Here is a 19,881-nt window from a genome sequence, read left to right on the forward strand (position 1 = left end):
ATTCTTAAGAAAATTTAAATTTTTATTTTTCCTTTTAATAAAAATCCATGAAATCGAAAACATTTTTAATTATTTTACCAGCTCTACTTTAGAAGGCGTAATCGTCTATTAAGAAATTGATCAAAAGACTCATAAATTAGCATTTAACTGCAGCTATCTCATATTTATTACATAAAAATTATTAAATAAGTCGTTTTAATATTAAATATTAATTACTCTACTACACCTAAATAAACGTACACAATAAAAATTTGATAAGAAAGACGTGAAGAAATGCACGAATTGAAGAATTGTCAGCTGTTAATCCGAAAAAAGTGACTCAGTTGCGGATTCTATCGAAAAATATAGATTAATTTTTATATTTGAATTACTTTTATAAGATTATAGCAAGCATCGTAGTCAATAAATGTATAGTCGTAGTTAAAAAAAAAATTAATTTTTATTTCGAACGCGATCGAAGGCCTCTTGATTATTATCTTCATTTATGTACTTATCACTTTATTCACTTATCACCTCAAATATTTATAAGAAAACGCTTCAATTCCAGCAAAGACAATTTTTTATCACAAATCGCTATCTTTTTCTCCATGTCTTATCTATGTTCCAGCTTGTTCCTATTTTTTTTTTCGTCTTCGTGATATAAATAAAACACTTGAACCTTATTTGCAGCAAGTTTCTTGATCTATTTGTTTTTGTCGAATCCATCCAAAGACAAAATATCCTAACATTGCGCCGAAAATCACCGCGAAAAAGAGCCACCAATTGAATGTCATGACGACTAACATCAAGCAGTAACTGACAGTGATCTGGATCAAATACAAAAATGTTTGAATAATGTGCTCGGCATTTAAGGCGCCCTCCTTGAACGACTTTTGGGGCGGATCGCAACCAGGTGCGCAAGTGCCTGCTTCACGTTTCAGTTGTCGGAGTTGCAATTGTTCACGCATAAATTTGAATCCTTCGTACAGAAAGGCTATCAGGAAAATTCCGATGCACGACACGATAAATTTCCACAAAGCGTTTGTATTCCAACCGTCAAAGAGGATTTTTTCACAGTCCGTGAAATGGAACTAAAATTAAAATAAAATTAGGATTTTTGATGTTTTTTAGCGCAGAAAACTTACCAACATCTTCATGCCACATTCCTCGCCGCCAGGATCATGATGCTCGTGATCGTGATCCATTTTTGACTTTTTTTTATAAAAATTTATGCCAAAAAAAAAAAGTAAAATAAAAAAATAAATAAATAAATCGATGTTGCCTCTACTGAGGTCTCATAACAACTGAAATATTTTTATCGTCAAATGCATTGTTATCAGTCGTATTTTGGTTTAAGTGTTTGTTGAGGTTTGAATGAGGTTTTGCGTATTCGACTTTAATAGGTAGATGTAGGTATTAAATATATATTAAAGTAATTCATTTGTACAGTGTGTTCAACAAAATTTTTTTCTTCAATATTATTTGATTTATTTTTATCAAAAATTATTTAATATGTATTTATTTTTGAATAATTTTTTTTTATCATTAAAAATTTATTAAAATAACAAAAAAAAAATATTAGTTTTTTTTAATATTTATTTATTTAAAAAAATATTTATTTTAAATTAAAAAAGGAAATATTAATTAATTACTCAACAATACCGACTCAACAATAAACATATAGATAAATATATATAAAATATCCTTTTATTGTATGAGTCACTATTTTTGAGGTTTTCGAAAAGAGTCCCGAAGTGTTTTTAACCCATTCAAAACCCAGATCCAATCAACAAAAATCAATTTTTATTAATAAATAACAATTTCTATATTTGTATTTGAGTATTTACTAGTTTCCGCGTAGAGTAAACCAGTATGGCTATGGACGGAAATGTCACCATCCAGGCTTTAAGAGCCATTTTCAATGATCCCACCATCGGAACAGATGAAGTAGTCAATGGGGTTAACCGTAGGGTTACTGCCTTGGAAAGACGAATGGCATTACAACCTGAAGCAATCGAAGCAGAGGTCCAAGAGCAACAAGCCCTTTATGGCGTTGGAATGGTAGCTGACGTCATGAATGCATTCTTGAAGCAGAATCCCATTTTTGAGAGATTCGTATTGGCTAACTGCAATGTCATGCCACTAGCAGGAAACTTTAGCTCACAATGTGTTCCAAAGTTATCCCAGGTATTGGCTTACATGCGACTTCGAAGAGCTCGCGTTATAGAGGAACCAAACAGAGATGGAATCGCTATGTACCAAGCATTTGGTCTTTGTGAAATGTTTGGTCCTCATCTACCAGCTGCCCATAAACTCCCTCAGGACCAAGCAAGACGTGAGATCATTGACACTGTTCACTGGTTTTTACATTCCGAGGATGACCACATCCAAGTAAATTGGTTCCATGTAGATTTGGGATTAGGTGCAGATCTAGGTGCTGTATTGGCGATTCCTGCTGATGCTATGACAATCCATCAGGCCTTGATCATACTAGAAGCTATAACTGGTAGGATCCCGACATCTCGTGAGTGGTTAAATGGAATTAGTTGTATCACTACAGTCATCACTTCATTGTGTAAACAAGGATCATTGACAACCAAAGCTGCTCAAAAGATTGTTAATGGTGTCAAAGGTGACCATGCTGGCCAAGAGGTAATCCTGCCAGAAAGAACGGTTCGTGTATTCCACACCCAATTTGCCAAGAATGTCAATGCCAACAATGCTGCTGCGGCTATGGAGCATTACAATGCTATTGTTCCAGAGACATCTGTGCGTCTTCTTGCCGTCATTCAACAAGCGGCAGAAAGTGGTATGACTGTGTTCAGTATTATCAAGCGAGCACTAACCGAGCATTCTACATTCCGATTCTGGCCTAATGCTGTTGCAATGATGTCAGCCGATTTTGTACGATTCCATGCCGCTCTATTGGCAGTGAATAACAATCCATATTATGGATTTAATAGAAACCTTGGTCCTGTAGCTGCCAACAACTTCAGATCATTGGGCTACCTATCTCTCCAGATTCTCATAGAGTTAGGAGGGGATGATGCTCTACGTAGATATGGTGGTCTTAAACAAACAATTCCATCTAGAGCATGGATTGATAGCATCATTGAAACGGCCAAAGAAGAAGAGGTTGACTTGGGTGCGATGGCAGCCCCTACTCCGGAAATGATGGAGACATTGAATCTTATTCGTGGTCTGTTGGTTCAAGTAGGAGGAGGAGGCAACAATTAAATATAATGTTTAAGAATAGATGTAACACTCCTTGATCATTCCAGCAAAAAGCTGAATCAGCTAGAAATGCCAATTCTTTTATCAATAATAATACATAGTATGTAATGACTTTATTATCAATAATATTATATGCCGTGCCTTATATAATGGCCTTATTAATATGAATAAATATATGCTTATACTCACATAATCTCTCTATATATCTTTATGTATGTTTTAAAAATTAAATTTTAAAAGAATTATTTTTCGATTATTTTTTTAATTTTCAGAAAAAAAAGAAGTTCCTTAAAAATAAAATTTTATAATTAAGGCCGTTCCAAAATTTTTTGTCCCAAAAACTTTTTTTCAAAGTGGGGGGGGGGGCAAAAAAATAAAAAAAAAAAATTTGAAATACTTTTTCATATAAAATGACAAAATTCAAACAATTTTTGATCATTAATGAATATTTTAGTTGTTTTAATGGTCTATATTGAGATATAATAATTTAAAATTGATATAAGAGTATTCCAAGTTAAAAAATTTCAACAAAAGAAATATTTCATAAAAAAACTGTCAAAAATTTTGAAACATAATTTTTTTGAAAAAATTTTTAGAGAAGAAAATTCATGTTTTATTTCGTTTTTCAATACAAAAATTCTTAAATATTAAAAATTTTAAAAAATTTTTTGAAAAATTCTTGAAAAACTATGAAAAAAGACCAAAAAACGGGCAATTTTGATGATATTTTCAACTTTTTTTTTATTTTGCCCCATTGGATTTTTGACTTTTAAAATGGGGCATGGGACAAAAAGTTCAAAAAAAATTTGGAGCGGCCTAATTTGTTGGAAAAAAATTACTAATTTTATTTTAATTATTAGATTTTTTATAATATTAATCTAATTTTAGATTTTTTCCTTAAAATTAATGAAGTAGTTAAAATTTTTCAATTTTTGTATCAAAATTTTTGATTTATTGAGATATTTTTTTTATCTTTTTTAATCTCATTTTCACTATTTTCCTCGTCAAATATCCTCAAATTTTTGACATAATACCAAACTCCTCCATCCAACACAGTTCCAACAGCAATAAAGAACGCTCCCAAAATATTCATAACAAATCGCAATTTTTGTTCGTCATACTCCCAGCAATTTTCCTTGTTTCCTGCACAGCTTTGGCCCCACACTGAACAAGCATTGTCAATATTCGCTCCAAAATATATCGGAGCCGGAATAAAAGCAAAAAGACTTGTCATCATCAGCATCAATCCAACTGAAAGAGGTTTATCGCCTGTTGAAACGCATCTTAAGCTCAGCAAAAAATTCCCACAAATTCCAGATGAAGCGAAAAATTTCATTAAATAAATAATTATTAAAAATTTCATCATTGGTTCACTGCAGTCAACTGGACACGGGCCTTCATAAGCGAAATTTTGATCGTCTTCAATGCAAGAACAATTTGTGAATAACTGAACATTTCGTTGGGCATCGAATTGGCGAGAAGTGCATCCAGCATGACACGCACTGATGTAGTTGTGATTGTCGCTGCCACAAATTGGAGTGTATTTAACGAAATCGCAGTTGCATAGATCGTTACAGGAAGCTAAAGAAGTTGGTGACACTGGATTGACGTCTTTTTGGCATCCCATGTAATAATTTGCAATTAAACCGAGAACGGTAATGGAAGCGGTAAGAATATTATAACCAGCTAAATATCGAGCTCGTGGCTTAAATTTAGTAATTACTATTCCAGAAACGAGCACTCCGAGACCCGAAAAGAGATAACTTATTGTACCAATTTTGAAACTGGCTTCTGCTGATGTTTGACGAAATTCTGTCTCGAAATATTTTGGCGCGAACATCCAATACGGTATAGATCCGATGAGATAAAAAACTGTCGCTAAATTGTTGTACATGAGGATTTTGTTGGAGAGCAGCCGTTTTAAGGAATTCCAAAAGTCTTTGAGCGATAATTCACGTTCATCTTCGACATTTTTGGTAATTTTAGTTTTTTTCACTTTTTTCAAGGACATCAATTCGCTACTGTCTTCTGTCAAGAGACTTAATTCCCGATTTTGTGTGTGATTTTCGGCATTTTCTTGAACTTTTTCAGTGGTAAGCTTTTTCGGAAATAAACCAACCAAATATCCAAAAATCGTTAAAATGAATGCGATTAAAATCCATCCTAAAAATAAAATAAATTTAAAAATATTTTGGAAATAATTTTTAAAAAAAATTACCTAACCACCAGCATCCGAGCCATTGTGAATGTGAAGGAGTTATTGACACATTTAATGTGGGATCGATGTAATAACTCAACGAAAATGAGGCGATGCTGTAACCAACTGCGGGTCCTAACATCTTTAGAAAATACGAAACACCTGGAAATAAAAAAAAATATTAATAAAAATATTCAAAAAAAATATTTAAAAAAAATATTTGAATAAATATTAATATTCGAAAAAATTATTTTTTAAAATAATTATTTTAATTTTAATTTAATTTTTAATTAAAATTTTAATTTTCATTTGATTTTCAAATAATTTAATTATTATTAATTTATTAATTATTAATTAATTATTAATTTAATTTAATTAATTTTTATTTAATTTTTTAAATTTAAAATGTAAATAGTTAAAAATATGTATTTAAAAAAAATTAAAAAATTATTTAAATTTATATTTTTTAGAAATTTTTTTAAAAGAAAATATTGAAAATTGAATTTAAAAAATTAATTAATCTCACTTATCATTAAAGGTGACTTAGTTTTGTTTACATTGTCATCCAAGTAACTTAATCCAAAAATGTAAAAAATCGCCTCTGCCATGCCAAAAATAATTTGAGCCACAAAAAGAATTATTTGTGGGACTAATTCTCCTTCTTCAGTAATGCATTCTTTTGATGAATTGTCTAAAAAAAAATTTTTTTTTTGAAAAAATAATTTTTAAAAATCGATTTCTTACCATTTTCTATACAAAGACTTTTTTAATCTTGAATCAGCTTCACTTATATTCACATATAAAGTAGTCGCGAACTTATATGCATCATCTCCGGGTCCAAACAAAAAGTGCGGCAATGCACTTAACAAACAATAAAACGCCATCGCGTACAAACTGACACTCATCCATCTCGGTTTATTTTTGCCAGTTGCATAATACGTTAAAAATAACGAAGCAAACACTTGACTTATGTCATTTCCACTCGAAATCACGGCAATATTCCGGCTCGAGATTTTAAAGCGTTTCTCCATCGTCGATATCGTCCCGTTGAAATATCGAAAGGACGCCGAATAGATGCATCCTGCTGCGCCAAAAATAATTGTGTAACTTTTGCGATTCAACAAAAAATTTTTCCATTTTGTCTCAAACTCCTTTTCTCGCGGATACATCACATGATCGGGAAATAATATAAAGTCACCGTCTTCCTGTTTACTCTCTTCGCTGAAACTGACGGTGCGGGATCGCGGCTCGCAGATGTCTATGCGGGAATGTCGCAGAATCGATTGTTTTATGAGATTTTCTTGAAGTGTCGACATTTTTCGTGCTAACGTCTCACTTTGTTTGCGCGTCAGTTGGAACTGTGTTTATGTTTTGATATTTGCAGGTAGGTATTGTGAGAAGCGCTTGAGTGAGTGTTTAAAAAGACAGATAAATAAGATTAACTTCGAGGTCATTTTAATTTAGAAAATTTCTCATTATTACGCGTTGTGCGTATAATTTTTATCTTAATTTTTTTATTAGTTAATTTAATGATAACGCAAAAAATTGAATTTTTGAAAAATTTTAAATCAAAATGAAATTAAGAATAAACTAAGAAAGTTGAAAAAAAAATCAAAAAATTGATTTTAAAATAAATCAAAGAAATTTGACTCAATTTTAACACACTGTAGTATATTGACTTATCTTTTAACCAAAACAACCACAAATACAATATAAAATGGAGATAAGACACATATTTGATAACCGACGATGAATATGAAGAACATACCTATAGTTGGTTATTGTCGGAGTAATTGTGATGTATGAGAATTCTGAAGCGATTCTCTGAGATATTTTTTTGATGAATGAATTTCAAACGCATTGTTAATCGGAGATTGACCTAAAGTGTCAACTAAGTTTTTATCTTTACATATTTGTGAATTATGGATCATAGTTGATATAAATCTATTATTTCTAATCGTATCGGTTGTAAGTTACATGCTACTGACAAATCAGTTCTGATCAGTCAAATATTTAGAGAACTATTGAATAGAATCCTATTGAGGCCTCTAGGAATCTATTGATTCTATTAAGGCCGCTCCAAATGAAAATCAAAAATAAAGTCCGAAATTTTTGAAAATAAAATGAGAAACGCAAAATAAAAAAAAAAATTTTGAAATACTATTTTCATACAAAATGACAAAATTTTTAACTATTTTTGAGTGTTAAATATTTTTTATTTATTTTTTTTTAATTATCTTTTTTGAGATTTGCTAATTTAAAATAGATTTCAGAATATTACATATTAAAAATTAAAGAAAAAAAATCATAAAAAATAACTGTCAAAAAAATTTGAAAAATAAATTCAGTAATTTTGTAAAAAAAAAAATTAAATAAGAAAATTTATGTTAAATTACGATTTTTTAAACAAAAATTATTAAAAATTTAAAACTTTTTAAAAAAATTTCTAAAAACATCTTGAAAAATTATGAAAATACACCTAAAAACGGCCATTTTTGATGAAATTTTTAACTTTTTTTTTTATTTTGCCCCATTGGATTTTCGACTTTTAAAATGGGGCATCGGACTTTATTTTTGATTTTCATTTGCAGCGGCCTAAATTAATTTCAGAATCTATTCATTGAAGGCAAGCATTTTCCCATTACTACATATTTACATTGAAAACGTCGAGCTATCACGAATTTTCCTATAATCAACATATTTCGAATGCTTAAAGACAGCAAACCACACACATGATGCACTTAGATACCTTTAAGAGCAAAGGACTTTATGCTCACTAGCAAGGGATTTCATACTGGCGAGGATTTTAATTTTTGAGTTTCTGAAATGAAAAAAATATTAAAACTTAAAAAATTAATTCAAATAATGTACCTTGACCTTCCATATCCGAAAAAACCGGACGATTGCCATTTATCTAATCAATTGTTGTAAATGCTAATTTTGCCTAAAATAAAACAAGATAAGATTAAAATTCATTAAAAAATATTTTTAAGAGAAAATTATCTTATCTCACTCCATACACGTGCTATCTGTTTAAATTTTAAATTCCATCACGCTTTCACTGAAAAATTTTCTGCATTTTTGTTATCATTTTCAGACGTGCCTTCACGTGTCACCGCGTTGTATTGATGCGCACTAATTAATTTGAATGTATTTAATCCACATTGCGAAAAACTCATTTATCACCATCAATTTGTCTTCAATAATAATTAAAACATCTCTGAAAAGAACATTTAAAATATGTCAATAAAACAACTTTCCATGTGTCGCTCTTGCCTGCCTGAAAATGAATAAAAATGTTATTTTTCTCGCTGCAATGAAAAACGGACTCTCATCAATTATTAATAAACAAACTTTGATAAATATCTTAATTGGTCAACAAATTACTACCTACTTTAAAATTGTAAATAATTGACCATTTTCACCTTTCATCGAGTAGAAATTTTGCGTTTTTCATTGAAAAAAAAAGGAAATTTTTTTAGTCGCAGAAAAACTTTCATCCGTGACGTGTCTTTTTCCGATTTTTCAACGAAAAAATGGTAAATTTAAAAATTATTTCGCCATTCAAGGGAACAAAATTCCAGAATATCAACCAGTACGACAGCTTTCATCGCGCAATTATGCCTGTCTTGGTCATGATTCAGTGTTTCGGTATCATGCCAGTTGTTGGAGTTACGAGTAGCGATGTTAGACAAGTTCGGTACAAAACCAAGTCCTTCAGATTTGCCTACAGTCTTTTCACGTTGTTGTGTATTTTGCTCGAAAGTGTCTCCGCACTTGTAACAATGGGCGAAATTAGGTTGAATAACATTGGTAAAAATAATTTTTTAGCTAAAAAATATTTTTTTTAATGATTTTCTTGCAGATACAATTTTCTATCGACTTTCTTCGATGTTCGGTACTTACCAATTTTTCCTTTTTGCGAAGAAATGGCCAGAATTCATCCGAAAATGGACACGACATGAAATGGTATTTCTCGGAAAAATTTATAAAAATCACGGAAAGACCTTGAAATTCAAAATTCGCGTGGTTGCTGTAGTTATTTTCACTTTAGCCTTCAGTAAGTCACCTAAAAATTCGAAAAAATTGATTTTAATTTTTTTTTAAATTTCAGCTGAGCACATTTTATACCTTTTTTCGCAAGGATTCGCCATGGAATACAAGATGGAAAAGTGCAATCTTACCGTCCCAAATATCGTCGAGCATTATTATCGCGTTAATCGACGTCATATTTTCGTTGTTTTTCCTTTCTACCATGACACGATGGTTGTCTGGATGGTCTGGCTGAACTTTGTCATCACCGTCATTTGGAATTTCATGGATATTTTTACGGCTTTGGTGGGTATCGCCTTGTCTCATCGCATAAATCAGCTGAATCGGAAGATTCGTGAAGCAACAAGGCAGAAAAATATGCAAAATTCGGACTTGTTTTGGTATCAAATACGAACGCATTTTGTTCAGATAACGGATTTGGTGGATTACAGCGTGAAGGAGATTTCGCAAGTGGTTATTTCGGCACTCGCATGTGACATGTACTTTATTTGCTTGCAGTTTTTTAATCTTTTCAAGTGAGATTTTAATTGATTTTTCTAAAAAAAATAAGTTTTTAATGAAAAAATTACTTTTCAGGAAGAGACCTTACCAAATAAACTACATTTTCTTCTTTTTCTCGACATCTTTTTTCATTGTGAGGACCTTTACTGCCGTTTATTGTGCCTCGATGATACATGACTCGGCGCAACAAGCCTTGAATTACATTCGGATGGTTCCTTCGTTGGAATACAGTCTCGATGTAAGCTAAATTTCATTAATTTTCCTGTAAAAAAATATTTTAAAAATAATTATTTTTAGTTAAAACGCTTCTTTGAGCATATTCGATGGGACATTATTGCATATTCCGGCAAGAAATTCTTCTTTTTGACTCGCGGAGCACTTTTGACGGTAAGAAATTCATCAAAAACTTATTTTGTAGACGAAATTCTTGTCATTTTTTTTAGATGGGAGGCTACATTTTCACCTATGAGCTCTTATTGACAAGCGAAAAAGGAAAGTTTAATGAAACTTTTGATTGTAGAACGGCTTAAAACGAGTCAAAAAGCAAAAGAAGGAAGAAAATTTGATCAGCTTTACAAGTTTTTCATACAATTTTGAGGAGTACAAAATTGTTAAAGCATTTAAAAACTCCGTTATGTGTTTTTACGTTAAAAATTTATTCGAGTTTTAGTCAATTTTGGTCAAAATAATTCATTTTCTTAAAATTTTAGAATCAAAAATGACTTTTAAAGAATTAAAAAATTAAAGTTTACTTGAAAAAACTTAATTTTTCAATAAAATTTCACAAAATTCCTTTAGAAGTCATTACTTAACATTACCGCAACTTGAAATTTTTAACATAACTAGGCAGTTTACATGAAAATGACAAACTTCGACTACGGTAGGTATGAATTTTACCTACAATGTTGCCGATGTTTCTATAAAAATCTTTAAATTTTATGCATTTTTTACATTGCGTTCAATAAAATTTAAACCAAAACTTAATTCATGTGTATTGAAAACCCTTAAAATTCACTCAAGTTGAAAAGTCGTGAGAAATAAACACTGTACTTAAATAAAAATTATTAATTTTATCGCAATAATAACTATAATTATTATAAAATCATCGCCGTTTACCTAAAAATTGTTTTAAAATAACTCCAAAGCACGGCTTCATTGCTCACTGAATCATGTCCAGCATTTTAGTGCAAAACTGATGCTCATCAAAGCGAGGTCGTGATATTTTTAGTAACGAATTTTGTATTTTTTTAATGTTTTTCGCGAAATGTTCTCCCTTTGTCGCAAAAAAAGTCCCGAACAGGATTGTGCAGCTCCGTGTACCGTTCAGTTAAGGACTTGGCCAAGCAATATTTTGTGAGTAATTTGACTTTTATTTGACATTGCAGTGTTTTTAACAAAATCTTGAAGAAATAATGGACCAAAAATGACCAGACTTTGCTTGTCAGACAAATTAACAACAATTTTTTTTATTTGCACGCAAAGTTTTGGTTTGTTTCTCAAGCGTTTGTTGATAACAGATATATTTTGATCATGTTGAGCGAGACTTTTTATCGCATTTGTTAAAAAATTAAAAAAGAAAAATAATATTAAAATATTAAAAATAATTTTTTCTAAAATATTTAATGAAATAATTAAAATTTCATTCAGAATTTTTTAATTTAATTTAAAATTATTTTAAAAATATTAAAAATAAATATTTTGAAAAAAAAATTCTCAAAATTGTACAAATTTAAAAATTAGTAATTTTTTATGAAAATATTTAATTTATTTTATTTTTTTTTTTGTAAAGAAATAAAAAAATCTATTAATTTAATTTAACTTTTAATTTTCATACAATTACTGAACAATTTTATACCTATTAATTTTATTTTTTAAGAAATAAATAAAAATTATATTAAAAAGGCAAATCTCACACTTTTGACTTTCAGTACTGATATTTTTAGTTTTTGAATATTTTTCTTGCCGAATTTCTCTAAAACTTTTTTTCAAAAGCTTTTCTTGGTTCAGAATGCTTTGCACGAATCTAATGAATTTTAATACAAAATCTCGTGATTAGAATTTTTTTTGCAATTAAGCCTATTTTTTATGCAATTTTCTAGACAACAAAACACCGAACACGATAAAGTGCTATCGACACTAATCGTTTCTTTATTGTCTCGTTGTACCTGAGACACCGACAATTATTTACCATATTTACTCCGTGCATATCAATTATAAAGTACCAACTCGTTATTTATTAAAAAAAAACTTAAGAGCAAGTAACGTTTCGTTTTGAGTGCAAGACATTCAGTCGATCGTGAACCATTGAGCTGTAAAGAAGTAAAAATAAATATTTCGCTTATCTGGTTCAGCTGTCAAACCTTTAACCGGCCGGATTACTTTTACTTACGCGAATTACGAGAGTTTGTTGTGTCATACGCGAACATTTTTGTAAACATAAATCATATGTGAATGACATTGATAATTAACTTTTAATCAAGTTTTGTTTGAAAAGTTGTCAAAAATAGCAAAGAGAAACCGGAAATAATTAGAGATTTATTAAATTATGCAATAATTCGATTATTTTATGCTAAAAATTGCTCAATTGTGGGAGTGTTTATAAAACAAGAACAAGTATTTCCAGTCACAGCTACGAGAAAATATATTAAAGTGCAAAAAATAAGAAAATAAATTGCAGCATAAAATGTCATTCTGTGGCTGTTGTCCTTCTTTCTGGTCGGAAAAGACAGGAAAAGAGAATGAATCGCACATCAACAAGGAAATTGTTGAAGTTCACCTTCCAAAAAGGAAGATATTGTAAGTATTTAATTAAAAATCAGTATTGTGTAGCATCGTAAAATAATAATGAGAACGATAAAAAATCTTGTTGATATCGTGACAAATGAAGTGCTTTTATTACACTGTTCAACAAAATTAAAAGTTTTGGTTAATATTCAGAAATTATTTTAAAATTAAAAAAAATAATTTTAAATAATTTTTTTATTAAACTTTAAACAAAATTTTAAAATTTTTATTTATTTTTTTTTTAAGTAAAATATCAGAAAAATCATAAAATAAGTTATTAAAATTTTTTTATTTTATATTTTTTTGTGCTAATTAATCAAATAAAAAATTTTAAAAAATTGATGAAAAAAATAAAATAATATTTTTGACTTCATAGACCTTTATTTAAAAATAAGATATTTTAAAATATTAATTTTCTCAAAAATTTTAAGTTTTCAAATTATTTTTAACGATTAAATAAATAATTTAAGTAAATATCATAAATATTTTTTTAGAAAAATTAAAATTAAAAAAAATTAATTAAATATTAAAAAAATTAAAAAATATATTAAATTTAAAACTTATTTTAACCCTTTCGAAAAAGCTTTGATAAAAAATTTAGTAAAAAATTAAATATTAAAAATAAAATCTTCGGAAAGAGACAATTTATTTTGTGAAGCAGTGTACTTTATTGTACAAGTCGAACACAATTCATGTAAACAATCATGATGATTGTCCGACATTTAAAAAGCAGCTGATTATTGCTGTTTGTTTATTATAATGGTGATTATTTTGCAAATCACGATAAAAAATATCTATTGTAATTATTTTTGAAAGAGATTTTTTTGACAGATCAACTAGTTTATGAAAAGCCTCAAGGTCGTAATTGACTTTAAGAAATTTTATAATTTTAATCTATCCAAAATACTTAAAAAAAATAAATACTTCATTATGAAAAAAAAATCAAGTTAAATAAATAAATTTATTTTTACTTATTTAATTAATTAAAAAAATTTATTAAAAAAAATAATTAAAAATTAATAAAAAATTAAAATAAATTTAATTAATTACTTTTAATTATTTTTTACTTATTTATTGCTAAATCTAAGAAAAAAATTATTTAAACTTTAAATTTTAACGCATTTCATTAAATTAAATTTATGGTTCAGGTTTTTAATAAATTCAATAAATTTAGTAGCACACTCAGTAGATCAAGAAACAAACCGGTGTATGATAAAAAAAACTTCAAAATTGTAATCATTGTTTAAATCAAACAAAAAACAACTGTGCGAGTCTTACAAGTATGTGAATAATTTTAATGATACACCTTGAGAGTCTCTCTACACGGCTCGCATTTGTTGTAAATATTGTTTTTTATTTGACACACTGAGTTTGCTTCTGTACGTTTTGTCTTTAGAAGTCACTTTTTTGCCTCACATGCTCACTAGCCTTTAATTTATTTGAGTTTTGATAAAATGATCAATCATACTTTGGCTCAATTACTGTAGAAGTTTGCGCTTAGAAATGTTTGTCAGTTCACGCCGTGCTATCAGAGTAACCGGTCGGCTTTGCTCCTAACGGAGTTGTTATCATTCAATTTTTGACGTTTTTGTCGAATTGTAAACAAATATTTGGTCAAATTTATTTTTTTTTATTAAATAAAGCGTGAAAAATGGTCCATGAAAAGTAATTTTTTGGATTTTTATCGAATATTTTTAATTAAAAAAATTATTTTTTTATTAATTTTTTTCGTTTTTTCTTTCAGATCCGAAGTTTCATTCACATTAAATGGAAAATTATACAACAGTAAGTCAACAAAATCTCATAAAAACTGATTTTGAGAGAAAAAATCAATTCTCTCTAACATCGTTCAAATTGTCTAGGTCATTTTAGTGATAATTGGCTCACACTGATATGAATTACGTCGTCGCGTCTTGTCAATCTTACTAAAAAAAACGTGAATAAACAGTGTAATCTAAACAATTGAAGTGGGTGTAACTATTCATTATTATGGAATAAAATTATCACGACACACATTAATTTGCGATTCGCTTATTTTCCAGTAAATTTATTTAATGACATTGCAAATTTTCTAAAAATAGAAGAAAATAATTATTTTATAGATAAAAATATGAAATTTATCTGTAAATTTAAAGATAAAAAATTAATTAATTACTGTCTTCATCAATTAAATATTTTTCAGTAACGGCATCGGAATCACTTTCAGTGGAGACATCGCTCAATAAATTCATTCGAGATCATGCTCATTTGCCGGGAACGAAGTTTATGTGTTTGGAAGGTGGATGTGGGGCTTGTATCGTGAGCGTCAGTGGAATTCATCCCGTGACGAAGGAAAAGACTACATGGTCTGTCAATTCTGTAAGTTTTTGATTTTTTAATCTGAAAATTAAACAAATTTAAAAAGAAAAATAAATTAAATAAATAAATAAAAAGTAAAATAAATTACAGTAAATAAAATAAAATTTAATTAATTGAAAAATAATTTTAAATATTAATTAAACATTAATTTATTTTTTTTTTTATTTTCAAAAATAATTTTTTGATTTATTTTTAAATAGTTAATTAATTAATTGAATTTAATATATTAAAAAATAATTTTTAAAAGATTAGTTTTTAAATTTTAAAAAATTTATAATTTTAGTGAAAAAATAGTAACAAAAAAATTTTTAATTAATTAATTAGAGTAATAATTAAAAAAAATATTTTAGCTACTAATTTTGATTATTTTTTAAAAATTTATTATTTATTTTTTTTTTAATAACCTAATTACCCTAATTTAAATTTTTTAATTAAATTTAATTTAAAAAATTTAATTTTATTTTTTTTTTTACAGTGCCTCTTTCCGGTATTCTCCTGCCATGGTCTCGATATCACCACAATCGAAGGTTTGGGCAACAAAAAAGACGGTTATCATGACCTTCAAACACGTTTGGCGCATTTTAATGGCACGCAATGCGGTTACTGCTCTCCCGCATGGGTCATGAGTATGCATAGTTTACTCGAAGGATCCAAGGGACAACTTTCAATGGAGCAAATCGAAAACTCATTTGGCGGAAATATTTGTCGTTGTACCGGATATCGTCCCATTTTGGATGCTTGGAAGTCTGTGGCGACCGATGCAACTGCAGAACTGAAAGAAAAATTAAAAGACATTGAAGATTTGGATAAAATTTGCAAAACAACTGGAAAACCTTGTTCTACTTCATCATGTAGTGCTGCGACAAAAGCAAAATGTGGCGTCATTATGGCCGACGACGATGGCAAAGAATGGCATAAAGTGACAACAATTCAGGAAATTTTCGACATTTTAAGCAAAAATCCGAACAAAAAGTACATGTTGGTGCATGGAAATACCGCACATGGCGTTTATCGTCGCGATCCCGATATCCAAGTGTTTATTGATGTCTCGAATGTTGACGAGCTGCACACAGTTAACATGGGCAAAGATGCTGTAGTGATCGGAGGAAACGTTTCTCTGACAGAAACAATGAATATTTTGACAAAAGCAGCTGCGACAATTCCCGCTTTTGAGTATTGCAAGGAGATGGTGAAGCATATTGACCTTGTAGCGCACGTTCCAGTCAGAAATGCAGGCACTTTAGCTGGAAACTTGAGTATTAAACATCAACATAAGGAATTTCCGAGCGATATTTTCTTGTTGCTTGAGACAATTGAAGCTCATTTGACAATTGGTGAGTCTAAAAAAAAATTGAAAATTAATTTTTTGAAATAAAATATTTATTTTTTTGTAGTTGGTCAAGACGGAAAAGCAATAAATGTCCTTCCAAGTGCTTTTTTGAACATTTCAATGGATAACAAGGTCATCACTAAAATTACTTTACCTCCATTACCTGTGGAATCGTACATTTTCCGCTCATACAAGGCAAGATTTTGCCAAAATTCTATAAAAAATTATTTTTTAAATTTTTTTTTTTATATATTTAGATCATGCCACGGGCTCAAAACGCTCATGCTTACGTGAATGCTGGTTTTCTCATTCAAACGAACGACAAACGTGACCGAGCAATGAAGGCTAATATCGTTTACGGAGGAATTCGTCCCGAAGTAAGTCCCGAATTTCATGAAAAACGATAAAATTTCATCAAAATTTTCCTTTTTTAGTTCATTCACGCCACAAAACTCGAGAAATATCTCTCCGGAGGCAAGGATTTGTTCAATAACGCAAGTCTTCAAGGAGCTACAAGCCTTCTTGCTTCCGAATTAAAGCCAGATTGGGTACTTCCCGATCCCTCACCCGACTTCCGGAAGAATTTAGCAATCGCCCTTTTCTACAAATTCATTTTGTCCATATCGCCCGATGATGTTGTCGCTCCCCAATTCAAATCTGGCGCAGAAATTTTAAAAAGACCATTATCTTCGGGCACCCAAACCTTCGATACTCACCCAGAAAATTATCCGTTGACGAAACCAATTCCAAAAATCGAAGGCGTCATTCAATGTGCGGGCGAAGCGCAATTCGTCAACGATATTCCGCCGCAACCGCACGAATTATGGGGTGCTCTTGTCCTCGCGCGAAAAGTTGGAGCAAAAATCGTTCGAATTGACGCCACAGAAGCTCTCAAAATCAAAGGCGTTCACTTTTTCTTCAGTGCCAAGGACATTCCGGGCGTCAATAGTTTCATGACGAAAAAAGTGATGATGGTTTTCGAGGACGAGGAGATTTTTGTCGGCGAAACTGTCAAATATAACGGACAACCGGCGGGCGTAATACTAGCTGACACCATGGAATTGGCGAATTTCGCGGCAGATCACGTGAAAATCGTTTACGGGACACGTGCGAAGGAGCCGTTGTACCCGACGATCAAAGATGTGTACAAAGCGGAGGCTTTTGAACGCCTAGTTGACACAGATTTCAAGACAGCAGCCACGGAAGAAGGAAATTTAGATGGTACGGTAACAATTAAAGACCGTTTCGAGATGGCTGGGCAATATCACTTCACAATGGAAGCGCAAAGTTGCGTCACAATTCCCAGCGACGAAGGCATCAACGTTTATTCGGCGACCCAGTGGATGGATTTGACCCAAATTTGTATTGCGGATGCCTTGAATGTCCCCATGAGTACCGTTAATGTCTTCACGAAGCGTCTTGGAGGAGGTTACGGGTCAAAAATCTCGCGAGCGACACTCGTGGCATGTATCGCCGCACTTGGAACGCATTTAACGAACCGCACAGTGCGTTTGGTGCTCACGATCGAACGCAATATGGAAGCGATTGGCAAGCGACATGGCGTCGTTTCGGACTACAATGTTCAAGTCGACTCAAATGGCGTCATTCAGAAGCTGCGGAACGACTATTCAGAAGACTACGGTAGCAGCAGCAACGAACCCGTTATTTTTTCGACAAATGAATTCTTTGGAAATTGTTACGACAAGGCACGAATGACGTACGAGGGAAAAGCTGCGATTACAGATGCGGCGGCAAATACTTGGTGTCGTGCCCCGGGAACTACAGAAGGTATTGCGATGATCGAAAACATCATGGAACACATTGCGCACGTCGTTAAACGGGATCCTGCCAAAGTTCGGATGGATAATTTGACAAAAGACTCCGAAATTCGTAAATTAATGCCGGAATTTTTGAAAGATGTGGCTTATTACGAGCGTCGCAAGGAAATTGATGACTTTAACACGAAAAATCGTTGGACCAAGAGAGGAATTGCTGTCGTCCCCATGCGATATCCAATGGGCTTCTTCGGGACTTTTCATGCTTTGGTCTCGATTTATCACGGAGACGGTACAGTTGCCATCACTCATGGCGGAATCGAGATGGGACAAGGCATTAACACGAAAGTGGCTCAAGTAGCAGCTCACACACTCGGCATCGACCTAAAAATGATAAATTTGAAGCAAAGTAACACACTGACAGGTGCAAATGATACCGTTACGGGCGGCTCTGCAGCTTCCGAAGCCGTTTCTTATGCCGTCAAAAAGGCTTGCGAAGAGCTCCTTGAACGCCTAAAGCCGACTCGCGAACAAAACAAAGACAAATCCTGGAAAGAACTCATCCAAATCGCCTACGATGCCAATGTTGACCTGGTTTGTTCGTACATTTTCAAAAATACCGACGTCCAGCCGTACATAATTTGGGGTCTTTCGTGTGCCGAAATCGAAATTGATCTTCTAACGGGCAATTATATGCTGCGGCGCGTCGATATCTTGGAAGATACGGGAGAAAGTATGTCACCGAATGTGGATGTCGGGCAAGTCGAAGGTGCCTTTATCATGGGAATGGGCTATTGGTTGCAAGAAGTTCTCGTTTACGACAATTCCACGGGTCAGTTGGTTTCGAATCGCACATGGAACTACAAAGTGCCCACAGTGAAGGACATTCCCGTCGATTTTCGTATCAAATTCTTGCAAAATTCGAAAAATCCCTTTGGCGTGTTGCGATCTAAGGCAACGGGCGAGCCAGCGACATGCATGTCAATTGTGGTTATTTTTGCTGTGAGACATGCTTTGAACTCGGCGCGGAAAGATGCTGGATTGGGTGATGGATGGTATCATTTGGGAGCGCCAACAACGTGTGAAGATATGTTTTTGTTGGGTGGCGGAACAAAAACGGAGAATTTTATGTTAAATTAAGATTTTTAATGGTTCAAAATGGAATGAGGTGCTATTATTTTCTATTTTTTCATTACGTTATTGAATGTATTTAAAAAAAAAATTTTGAAAAATATAAATAAATGTTTAAAAAAATATTTTTTTATCATTTTCAACCCTTTCATAGCTTAAAATTGCTGAAAAAAATTAAAATAAAAATTTTTTTCCTTGATCTATTTTTTTTTTTTTGAAACTAGATCAAGAACAAACCTGTATCAAAAACTGTATCAAAGCCATTTTTGTCAAATCTTGCTCTAAATGCATAAAATATTAACAAAAAGGTTAGTTTTTTATCATTTTCAATCATTTCATAGCTTAAAATTGCTAAAAAATTGATATTGCAAGAAAATATTAAATATAAGGCTGATACAACTATCAAAAATGTTTCATGTTTTTCCCATCTAATTTTTTGATAAATTCTCAGGAGAAAAATTTAGTATCGAGTATAAAAAAGGTAAAAAAAAATTCAAATTTAGATACATTTTTGACCTAAATTCCTTTGAAAAATATCA

General features: G+C 31.1%; 4 protein-coding genes across 4 annotated transcripts; 2 read left to right on the forward strand and 2 right to left on the reverse strand.

The window, feature by feature from the left end:
• Positions 1-76: 76 nt before the first annotated feature.
• On the reverse strand, positions 77-1,296 carry LOC134831141 (high affinity copper uptake protein 1-like). Its single transcript, XM_063844798.1, has 2 exons — positions 1,125-1,296; positions 77-1,070 (listed from the first exon to the last, which is right to left on the reverse strand). The coding sequence occupies exons 1-2, from the start codon at positions 1,182-1,184 to the stop codon at positions 660-662; spliced, it is 471 nt and encodes a 156-aa protein (XP_063700868.1). The 5' UTR covers positions 1,185-1,296; the 3' UTR covers positions 77-659.
• A 2,376-nt stretch (positions 1,297-3,672) lies between these two features.
• Positions 3,673-6,726, reverse strand: LOC134828576 (solute carrier organic anion transporter family member 74D-like). Its single transcript, XM_063841553.1, has 4 exons — positions 6,282-6,726; positions 5,432-5,572; positions 4,588-5,376; positions 3,673-3,680 (listed from the first exon to the last, which is right to left on the reverse strand). Exons 1-4 carry the CDS (start codon positions 6,724-6,726, stop codon positions 3,673-3,675), a joined length of 1,383 nt encoding a protein of 460 aa, XP_063697623.1.
• Positions 6,727-7,159: 433 nt separating this feature from the next.
• Positions 7,160-10,500, forward strand: LOC134828577 (gustatory receptor for sugar taste 64a-like). Its single transcript, XM_063841554.1, has 8 exons — positions 7,160-7,199; positions 7,344-7,378; positions 8,980-9,223; positions 9,276-9,470; positions 9,525-9,978; positions 10,040-10,202; positions 10,262-10,351; positions 10,408-10,500. The coding sequence occupies exons 1-8, from the start codon at positions 7,160-7,162 to the stop codon at positions 10,492-10,494; spliced, it is 1,308 nt and encodes a 435-aa protein (XP_063697624.1). The 3' UTR covers positions 10,495-10,500.
• Positions 10,501-12,632: 2,132 nt separating this feature from the next.
• LOC134830217 (uncharacterized) lies at positions 12,633-19,448 on the forward strand. Its single transcript, XM_063843623.1, has 7 exons — positions 12,633-12,760; positions 14,493-14,533; positions 14,931-15,106; positions 15,582-16,440; positions 16,501-16,631; positions 16,694-16,813; positions 16,871-19,448. The coding sequence occupies exons 1-7, from the start codon at positions 12,648-12,650 to the stop codon at positions 19,349-19,351; spliced, it is 3,921 nt and encodes a 1,306-aa protein (XP_063699693.1). The 5' UTR covers positions 12,633-12,647; the 3' UTR covers positions 19,352-19,448.
• The last annotated feature ends 433 nt before the right edge of the window (positions 19,449-19,881 follow it).

The sequence above is a fragment of the Culicoides brevitarsis genome, chromosome 2 (assembly GCF_036172545.1).
Source record: "Culicoides brevitarsis isolate CSIRO-B50_1 chromosome 2, AGI_CSIRO_Cbre_v1, whole genome shotgun sequence".
Lineage (NCBI taxonomy): Eukaryota > Metazoa > Arthropoda > Insecta > Diptera > Ceratopogonidae > Culicoides > Culicoides brevitarsis.